This window comes from Myotis nattereri, assembly GCF_964212035.1.
Source record: "Myotis nattereri genome assembly, chromosome: 9".
In the NCBI taxonomy this organism is placed as follows: Eukaryota; Metazoa; Chordata; class Mammalia; order Chiroptera; family Vespertilionidae; genus Myotis; species Myotis nattereri.
Genome location: NC_138084.1, coordinates 75970494 through 75981495, shown reverse-complemented (window position 1 = coordinate 75981495; position 11002 = coordinate 75970494). Strand labels below are relative to the sequence as shown.

Sequence of the window (11002 nt, the reverse complement as noted above, 5' to 3'; positions counted from 1 at the left end):
TCTCTCTCTCTCTCTCTCTCCTTCCCTCCCTCCCTCCTCTTTCCAGGTATTGTGAAGAAGCTGAAACATTGGGCAGCCTCAAGGAATATATTTTTTGTTCTGATGTGTGTGCATCTGAGGCTGTTTCTGAACTGCATCCTCACAGAATAACACTTGGCTATCGGTATGATGAGGATGCCATTAGGAGGAAATTCATCTGTGTTGATTCGGGGTGGGGGGCGGGGAGTTACTACAGTGTTGAAAGGAAGCCCAATAAACAGTCTAAACGTCCTTCCCAGGAGGGCCTGGTGAAAGAGATGGACAGTACAGGACTAATTAGGACATTGGGCTGGGCTGTGTCCCTTTGTGCTCCCGGGGAATGGTTGTTCTCCTTTGGTCCTTTCTGCATCCATCCAATAGCTCAACACACCTGGGCTGGAAGAAAAGATTCCATGGCTGCTTCCTTTCCATACTTTCTCATCCCTGGGAGGGCACTGAGCTGTTGGAGCACGGAGAACCAGGCCGGTGTTGGCTGTGACGGAAATGGTACCCAGTAGGGGCCCTCAATCTGGCTGCTCCTGCTGTACTGCCACTGGAGCCTCTTTGAAGCACATTTCCTCATCTGCAAAACCAGATTGCTCCCGAGCTGATCTCCAGGTCTCTGTCTCAGCTCGACAATAGTGATGCAGACAAGAATAGACACTGTTGCCGAATGTTTACACCGTGTGCTGGGCACTCTGCTAACAGCTTTACATACATGATCCCATTTCATCTTCATGGCAACTTTGTGCGGTTTGTAAAAAAATGATAAAGGAATACGCTTTAAAATGGAGCCAGAGCTGCCTCCCCCTCCCCAGAGGAACTGCCTTGCACGTCTATACCTCAAACCTCTGGAATATTAAAACAGGGGAGAATAACCTGTGAACTGGACCTAAAACAACCTTGTCCAAAGAACTGTTTGCAAGGATAACAAGACAGCAGATAGTATGACTACCCGACTACCCTCTATCTGAAATGTAGCATTTCCTTCAATTACGAATGTGACAACAGCTGGCAGTGTTAACATGACCTGTGATTTTGTCATCAATGGAAATCACAAATATTTTCATATCACATTGCTGTTGTTGTAGGTAGCTGGAAATGTCTACGCCCACCACTGCTTTGAAGCTCCAGAGCTGTCAGACCGGCCACTGGAAGCGTGGGATCAGCCTTCACACAGACGCTGCGAGGTAGCTGGCTGCGGCCTGCAACTCTGCGCGGGCAGGTGGCCCCTGGGCGTGAACGGAGTGTTCTCATGGAGTGGCCCAGACACTTCAGCATTCCTTAGCTGTAACCATCTGTGGGTCAGTGCAGAAGGAGATGAATCATGTTCATAGTGAGCTAGAGTTTTGCAAGTCTGAATTGCTCTCATGTCAGTTTTTCACTCTCCATCCACAATGTAGCCTTTGATGACAGAGACAAATTCAAAAGTCCAATTGCTGAGCAAACTGTCCAAGTGTGATATTTAAAGTGATTTCTTGTGCCCGGGCCAGTGTGGCTCAGTTGTTTGGAGTGCCATCCCTTACATCAAAAAGGTCACAGGGCTCAATTTCCAGTCAGGGCATATGCCTAGGTTTCAGGTTCCATTCCTGGTACAGGATCAGTGGGAACCGATCCATGTCTCTCTTCTCTCCTCTCCTCTCCTCTCCTCTCCTCTCCTCTCCTCTCCTCTCCTCTCCTCTCCTCTCCTCTCCTCTCCTCTCCTCTCCTCTCCTCTTCCCTCCCCTCCCCTCCCCTCCCCTCCCCTCCTCTCCTCTCCTCTCCTCTCTCTCTCTCCCTCCCTCCCTCTCATTTCTCCCCCTCTCTTCCCTCTCCAATCCATCTCCCCTTTCCTCTCTCTAGAATCAACGAAAACCATATCTTCAGGTGAAGTTTTTTTAAAAGAATGACTTCTTGTGATTGCTAATGGAATGCATGGTGACAAGGGCCATGCACAGGGCAGGAAGCTCCGTGAGATAATCCTGTCTTTGACCTGTTTTTCCCTTTCCACATGTCTGCATTATGACATAGTCTTATGTGCACAGTAGGTTATTCACACATTGTACTTGTACTATTACCCTGTTAAATGCCAAACATTAAAAAAATACCTTTGTGGGAAATGGTGACAATATGAGAAATGAAAACCATTGTTTCTAGAAAGTTGGAACAATAACTAAATTCCAGGGAGGACATGACTCCTGGGAAACAACTATAACATCCCTCCCTCCCCCCCCCCCCACCCCAAACCCCCATCGATGCAGAGGTTAAAAGATGTTAATAATGCAAAACCTTTGGCTAATCATAAACCTGCCTTGTTTTACTTATTTGTCATACAACTTGATGAATAATTTATACTTTACTTAATTAACACGCAAGTTATTCCATTCTATGTAGATTTATCAAACAAATTACTTAGAAATCACAAACAAAAAATTACATTTCAAAGAATATCAATGGAACAACATACTTTATTATGGCTTTATTTAATATTATTTTTTACAGACCCAATTTGTCTTGAGCCGGCAAAGAGAAGGAAGGTCTGGTGAAAACCGCATACTGGTCCATGTACATTAATGCCTCAATGGAACAGAAAGGCCGTAACAACGTTTTTTCTTCTGTAGAGAAATTCTCGAGAATGGACTTTGGAAGTCAGGGAGCCTGAACGTGCACTTCAGCATATCCTCTTAGAAAATGTACCCAGAGGAAACGCAGGGCTCTGTGTGTATGTAGACAAGAAAGCTCAATTTTAAAAAGCTAGGGGACTTCAAAAATGTGGACTCCCCATGTCATGAGAACCTTTTCTGAAAACACCCTTCAGATTTTCTACCAAGTGTCAAACAAAAGAAGGCTCGCGCCACGGGAGACCTTCACCCGGAGCCGCGTGCACCGGGGAAGCAGTGGCTGGGGTGGCTGTGGGGTCAGAGCAAGTGCTTTCAGCAACAGTGGGCATGTTTGCCAGTGGGTCGTGGAAGAGCTGTCACCCAGAACCACAGACGCCTTTCAGTTAGCCACGTCCGTGTTCTGCCCATGATGACCATCTAACGCCAACAAAGAGGAATTCTTGTTTTGTGGGCCCCTTTGAAAACGACAGACGCTGACATTTGGAAATGGTGTAGCACTGCTTTTACAGCTTCATATCCTTGGCAGGAGCTCCTGAGCTGCGGGAGGCGGCGCCGGTGTTACCCTCGGGAAGGAAGCACTTCACGCTGCACTCACCTGCTGCATTTAACACAGGCACGTCTGGCTTTCCCAGGCTCCCGAGAGAGGAGTCCTGTCTGTCGACAGCCATAAAAGTCATCAGCTTTGGCAAAAGCTGGTCTCTGATTCATAGCATTTGTATAGGTTTTGTCCAGAAATGGTAGCAGAAAACCAGGGGCTTCTTTACCACGGAGAAGCTTACTGACTTTCAAGAGGAAAGTTCCACTTTTTCTAAGAGCAAAAGAAAATCCATGTTGGAGCACTTGGAAAGAAAGCATTTTGCCTGCTAGGTTGGCTTACTGGGCAGATATTTTTAACCATCTGAGATGACCTTCAGTTCAGGGTCCCGATGTCCCCATCGTGGATGCTTCTGAAAACACAACCAGCTTTCTCGGCCAAACTGCCGATAAGGGGCCGACGTAGAAAACTTTCAAATGCTGAAGAAAGTGCTTTACCTCCATGGAGATGAGTTACAAAATTCTGTCAATTTATCTAAAAGAGTAATCGACAAACACCTGGAAACACTTTAGAACTCTTGCAAAAGTCATTTCTATCTTGACGGCAACAAAATTGAACCTCAGAGCCTCATTCTTTTTTCTTCTTACATAAACTGTACCCAAGGTGTGGATCAAGCCAAAGATGAATTCATTGATCTTAGGACCAAAAATCCACTCACTGAAATTTCACTAAAAATCCTTGGAGAGTTTGGGTGCTCCTGGGAGACACTTATTTTTACTTTGTGAAGGAGCTATGGAAGCTTTCACTCCATTTTCAACACTTATCTTTGAAGATTGGATTTTCAACATGTTACCATAAAAAACATAAAAATCAATTGGATTTCCAACAGTTCCTGTGTATTATCTTGTCACAGGCCATTCCAGCATTTTATGTTCTTATTCAAGGTAAGCAAAAACAGTTTTTAGGGGTATGTCTTTAAAAATTAAAATTTTACTTTACTTGACTGTATTTCAAACATAATGTTTTATTTTTCTAATGCAATACAAAGAAAAAAATCTATTACTATGTGACAAGTATGTTTTATTTTATTTTTTAAATTTAACAAGAAATGTGCAGTATCTTTATTTTTGTAAAATTCTCAGAATTATAGAAAATAAGCTCTCAGTATGTAGGGAGACATACAACAAACATATTTTAGAAAGGATACTTTGGTAATTGTATTTTGGTATGTTTAGTTTTCTGTGATCCTGGGTATTTATTGTACGCATTGAAAGCATTCCAAGAAAGGCCCACAGGCTTCACCAGACCGCCCAAGGGATCCACAGAGTGAAAATGACAAAGGACACATATGTAATACCTTCATCAATAAATAAAAAAAAGAAAAAAAAGAAAGTAACATAAAAAAAATACCACAAACAAAAACAAAAACGACAACTCAACCCAAGAGGTCAGCTGCCATGCTCTCAAGATGCTTAACTATGGGAAAAGGCCGGTTTGATGTGTATTAAGGTGGAGGCTAGAAAAAGAGAAGCTCCCCTTACATAAGGCTCGGCCAGCCAAAAGGCTCCTGTGCTCTCAGGAAAACCCAGATATGGAGGCAGGCGTGAATGTCCAGCCCTGTCATGCTCAGTGTAAGGGAGGAAGGGGGAAGATACCAGCCCCAAATACAAAGACACCTCTTCTTTTCTCCCCGAATGATGTTAGGAAACTGGCCCCTTTTCAGTGTGTCCCAGGAATGGAAGTAGAATGCATCACTGAGTTCTTCCCTTGAGCATGGAGTGTGTGCTGTCCCCATGTTACCGTGAAGGACCACAGGGTTCCTTCCTTGAGGAGATAACAGTTTATTTGTGGAGACAAAACTAGTGCATAAAAAAAGTAAGGAGAATTAAATGCAAACTAGATGGTGTCTTGGGGAAAACCTGCCTGCTGACTTTTCCATCAGTGTCTTGAGTCTAGAATATTGCTCGGCATGTAGTGTGTGCTAGAAAAATCTCTGTTGAATAAAAAAAAATTGGTGACTGAATTTTTAAAATAACAGCTATTGCTATGAGAATAATACATGTTCATTAGAGAAAACTTGAAAATACAGAATAACATGAAGGGGTAAAAATGAAAAAAGCAGCCAACACTTTCTATGTTTCTTCTTTTTTTCTAAATACAAACACACAACACACACACGCATACACACATACTCATACTTTTTAAAGAACAGATTTGGGATTCTGGAAGGAGAAACCAAGATGGCATCATAGGTAAACACCGGAAATTGCTGCCTCCCACAACCACTTCAAAAATACAACTAAAAGACAAAATGGACATCATCCAGAACCACAGGAAGGCTGGCTGAATGGAAATTCTACAACTGGAAGGAAAGAGAAAAGCACACTGAGACTCAGAGGAGGTGCGGAAATAAAGTGCAGAGGTACGGAGGCACACATGGAAAGGGCTGGAAACTGAGGATGTGGTTGTTTTTTTCAATAGAGGGGGAGTCTCAAGCTCCCGACTGCTCTGAACTCCAGTTCCGGGTGAGTCTCTGGAGACCCAGATGCATATGGGGAGAAACTGGACTGTCTGGCATCCGGCAGAACTCGAGGGAGGTTTTCTCTCAGAGGTGCTTGCAGCGATTACCGCCGGACACTGAGACCCCGGGATACTCCCGGCAGGGCCAAGGATCAGCCATAGCTGTTTGCTCCACCCTGTTGATTCCCTGAGACCCTGCCCCACCCAAGCTGTGTGCAGAGGCTTTTGCATATGAAAGGGCCTGGCCCTTTGCAATCTAAAATTACCTAACAAACTGCAGCTGAGTCAGAGACCCAGAACATCCAAAAGAAGGCCCAAGGCCCCACAGCAGCTTGCATTGCTTCACAGCTGGGCCTCATCTGGATATCTCCAAACTCCAAACAAAGAAGAGGAATCTGCAGATCTCTCCATAGCTCCTGCTGGGTAGCCTCAGGAAGAGGCTAAATTAGCACCTCCTTAGAGATCCAAGAGCCAGTGTACCCAGGGTCAGAGTGGGACCATCCAGATTATAGCTCCTCAGATCCATAAGGGATACTCAGGGGGCAGACTCAGTGAGCACCAAAGCCCCACTGAAGCAAGTCTTGCCCCATAAGGGTGTCTCCAGCACAAAAGTTCTCCCACCGCAGACACAGGTGATTCTCACAGCCAATTGGCCTGGAGGTCAATTCCTCCCAGTGAATTGACCTCCCAGGTCAATTCCTTGTTGGGGTCCAGCCCCAACAGGTCCAGGGGTTCCCAAAGGTGTGGATGGAGACAGCATTCAGGTGATCAGCAGCCTAGCCAGGTCCTGTTTTTATTCTCCTGTTACATCTGTATTTATACCAGTTGATTTTAATCCTATCCATTCTATTCCAAAGGTTAGGGCGTTTGTTATCTCCATTCCAAGATCACTTCTCTATTGTTCTGTTAAGCTACAAGGAAGTAACTGAAGGAGATTATCCTAAGTAAAGATTATGTAGCTTAAGCGTGATTCTTCATAGTTAAAGTGATTAACTACCCACCTGGCACTTAGTTAAGGGGTTTTACTGATTTATTTCCTTCCTTAGTCCTGTTAATCCCTAACTCCAGGGAAAAAAATCCCCACCTGGGGAAACAACCTTTCTCGGAGAGGTGACCTTGGTTAAAACACATATAACTAAGAAGGGGAGCAAATGTATTAAGAACAGCATGCCATATACGCCAGGTCCCTTGAAACATATGCTGTGTAGATGTTTCTTCCCTGCAGCGACTGTGTCAAGCAGTAAGGATGGACTGGCTTCCGGCAATACCTACAACAATCAAGGCTTAACTAGAACAAGACTGTGCACAAAGCCCACAAAGGGGTGCACCAAGAGTGTCCACCACAGGTTATTGTGGAGGCTGAGCCACTGGGTCCTATAGGACACCTAGCACACAAAGCCACTCTATCAACACAGGGAAGCAGCCAAAATGTGGAGACAAAGACACAGGTCACAAATGACAAAAATGGAGGAAAGCAAACTACTGGATATAGAGTTCAAAACCACATTTATAAGGTTTTGCAAGAATTTTCTAGAAACCGCCGATAAATTTAGTGAGACCCTTGAGCATATGAAAAAGAACCAACTAGAAATGAAGCATACATTGACTGAAATAAAGAATATTACACAGAGATCCAACAGCAGAAAAAAGGATCACAAGAATCAAGTCAAAGATTAGAAATACGAAGAAGCAAAAACACCCAGCCGGAAAAACAAAAAGAAAAAAGAATCCAAAAATATGAAGATAGTGCAAGGAGCCTCTGGGACAACTTCAAGCGTACCAACATCCAAATTATAGGGGTGTCAGAAGAAGAGAGAGAGCAAGATATTGAAAACCTATTTGAAGAAATGACAGAAAACTTCCCCAACCTGGTGAAAGAAATAGACTTACAAGTCCAGGAAGCGCAGAGAACCCCAAACAAAAGGAATCCAAAGACGACCACACCAAGACACATCATAATTAAAATGCCAAGAGCAAAAGACAAAGAGAGAATCTTAAAAGAAGCAAGAGAAAAACAGTTACTTACTTACAAGGGAGTACCCATACGACTGTCAGCTGATTTCTCAACAGAAACTATGCAGGCCAGAAGGGAGTGGCAAGAAATATTCAAAGTGATGAATACCAAGAACCTACAACCAAGATTACTTTACCCAGCAAAGCTATCATTCAGAATTGAAGGTCAGATAAAGAGCTTCACAGATAAGAAAAAGCTAAAGGAGTTCATCCACCACCAAACCAGTATTATATGAAATGCTGAAAGGTATCCTTTAAGAAGAGGAAGAAGAACAAGGTAAAGATAAAAATTATGAACAACAAATACATATCTATCAACAAGTGAATCTAAAAATCAAGTGAATAAATAATCTGATGAACAGAATAAACTGGTGAATATAATAGAATCAGGGGCATAGAAAGGGAGTGGACTGACAATTCTCTGGGGGAAAGGAGTGTGCGGGGTACGGGAAGAGACTGGAAAAATATCATACACCTATGGATGAGGACAGTGGGGGGCGGGTAAGGGCAGAGGATGGGGTGGGAACTGGGTGGAGGAGAGTTATGGGGGGAAAAGAGGAACAAATGTAATAATCTGAGCAATAAGATTTAATTAAAATATATATATATATATATTTTTAAAAGACATGCTCAGCCCTAGCTGGTTTGACTTAGTGGATAGAACCTGGACCTGGGGATGGAAAGGTCTAAGGCAGCGGTTCTCAACCTGTGGGTCGCGACCCCTTTGGGGGTCGAATGACCCTTTCACTGGGGTTGTCTAAGACCATCGGGAAACACATATAATTACATATTGTGTTTGTGATTAATCACTATGCTTTAATTATGTTCAATTTGTAACAATGAAGTTGGGGGTCACCACAACATGAGGAACTGTATTAAAGGAAGCATTAGGAAGGTTGAGACCACTGGTCTAAGATTTATTTCTACATCAGTTGCTGGCTCCTACCCAGCCTGGCCCTGGTCCGGGCTTTGGCAGGAGGCAACCAACTGATGTGTTTCTCTTACATCGATATTTCTGTCTTTCCCTCTCTCTCTAAACATCAATGGGAAAATATCCTGGGTGAGGATTAAAAAAACGAACAAAGGTGGGTAATCTGGTCAGAAGTTCAAATCTGCAAGCTGCTCCTCCCAGGGGTTCGGGAATGAATGTCCTTGAGCATCTCCAGGAAGGCCTGCGGGGATGGTGCCTCCACATTCTGGAAGGTGTTCTGGACTCTGCCGAATAGGATGAAGTATTTCACCTCCAGATAGATGAACCCGAAGTGGTTCTCATCGAACAGGATGAAGACTCCAGGGAAGCGTATGGACACTGAGCCATATGAGGTAACAGTGTCCACGGCATAGAAACACATCCTGCAGGTTCGGGGGTAGTTCTGGTTTCTTGAGCGCACGCCCACAGGCAGAACAAACGGGACAGGCTGCTCCTCCAAAGCTGCAGCCCCGGACTTCCCGGCGCTGGGCTGGGCAAGGCTCTGCCAGCCATGGCCCTCGCTTTCCTCAGTCCCATTTTCTTGCTGCTGCTGCTTCTGCTGCTTCTCCCGGATCACCTGGTCGTCAATCTCCTGGACCACGCGGGAGAGCTCGTTGAAGTTGCGGAAGATCTCGCCATCTCGCAGCTGGATGCGGCGCATCAGGTGGATCTCTGACGTCTCGTTGGAGTTTCCCGTGACCTTCGTGAGCCTGGCATACTCCCCATGGAAGCTGAGCATGGCAATCATGAGGCCGAAGACATCGTAGTTGCCTTGGAAGAGGCCTGGCCGGATGAGGTCGCCCGGGTGACTCGGCGGGAGGTAGAAGCGGCGGTAGGTCAGGCAGTCATACTGATTTCTGTCCTCCCGCACCAGCACCCGCCCCCGTTCTCCCCTAAGTCTCATTGTTAAAACCTTTCGGTGGTCTCTATTGTTGCACCGGAGGGTGAGCCTGTCCTTGTGAATCTGCATGTGGCGGCTGTGGGGCCTGCTGTGGAGGCCTTCCATGCACTCCACCGCGGCTGGTTTCCGCTCCGTCAGGCGAATTCTGAACGCCGGCTTGAACTGCAGCGGGCCATCCACATGGGTGTTCAGGGAAAACCCGGACGTCCAACCAGTAATGCATAAGCCGTCCGCCACGACATTGAGCAGTGTTCTATAGCCCTCAGTATCTAGCTGCCACAGTCCCAGAATGTGTCTGTACGGGAACAGCTTCGCATAGACTTCTCGATAAGACATATCGATCATCTCCAGGTTCTGCAAGTTTCCACGAACGCCATACTCCTCCCGGCAGCGCCGTCGCCAGATGCTGTCGGTGTGCAGGATGTGGTGGAATTTGGTGCAGGCCTGGGCCAGGCTGAGCAGGTCGGTGCCGGGGAGCGAGGCGAAGATCTCCACCAGCATCTCCACCGGCAGGTCCTGCAGCGAGCAGTGCGGGGGCGGCAAGGGGCTCGCGGTTCCTCCACTCCCCGCACAGCACCGCGCTGCTGCGTCCGCCTCCACGTGCTTTTCTGCCGGGGCCGGCTTGCCCTTGGCTGCTGCCATCTCAGCTGGGCCCTGGCACTCCGGACGACACCGCTTGCTCTCGGCTGCTGCCGTCTCAGCTGGGCCCGGGCACTGCTGACGACACCGACACCGACATCCCCACGAAGAGCCCACGCCGCAGAGGCCAGCGCACTCCTCCATGCCTCCTCGCGTAACAGCCACCACAGTGTGGGCCGCTATGCTTCAGCCCGGCTTTAAGCTGGCTCGGTCCCGCCCCAGAGTCTAGCCACACCCCCTAGGGCGTAGCCACGCCCCCTCAGAGAGGAGCCAATTGTAGGACTTTAGCAACACTTTGAAAGAAACCCATACCCATTAACAGTCACCTCCCTTTCCCAGTGCCCCCTCCCTGTCCTCCCGCCCTAGCCCCAGGCAGTTACTAATCTGCATTTTTTATGGATATGCCTCCAGGGATATGCCTATGGTGGGGGGGGGCATTTCACATAAATGCAGTCATAATAGCTGGTAAAATAAAATAAAATAAAAAATAAAACAATAATAAAATGTCAAAAAAAAAAAAAAAAAGAAAGAACAGACTTGGGACCTGAGTTTTTATAGCCTAATTTTGTTCTCTTAAAATTACATTGTGAACAGTTTTCTGTGCCATTAAATATTCTTCAAAGCATTATTTTTAATGGCTTTGCCATACAGGATGCTATAAATAAGTCATGGTGTGGTCTAACTTATTAACCACTTTCCTATTGTTGAGCATTCCCATTGAAGACATTTTATATACCAGGAGCTACATTTATTTGTTGCTTGCTCTGTTCCAAGCATTGTGCTGAGTTTTCCCCCCTTCACACATA

General features: G+C 46.0%; 1 protein-coding gene across 1 annotated transcript; it reads right to left on the bottom strand.

Moving 5' to 3' along the window:
• Positions 1-8792: 8792 nt before the first annotated feature.
• LOC308524979 (F-box only protein 31-like) lies at positions 8793-10398 on the bottom strand (the record flags this gene model as incomplete). The annotated part of the gene is made up of 1 exon (XM_081099637.1): positions 8793-10398. The coding sequence occupies exon 1, from the start codon at positions 10338-10340 to the stop codon at positions 8793-8795; it is 1548 nt and encodes a 515-aa protein (XP_080955763.1). The 5' UTR covers positions 10341-10398.
• Between the last annotated feature and the right edge of the window lie 604 nt (positions 10399-11002).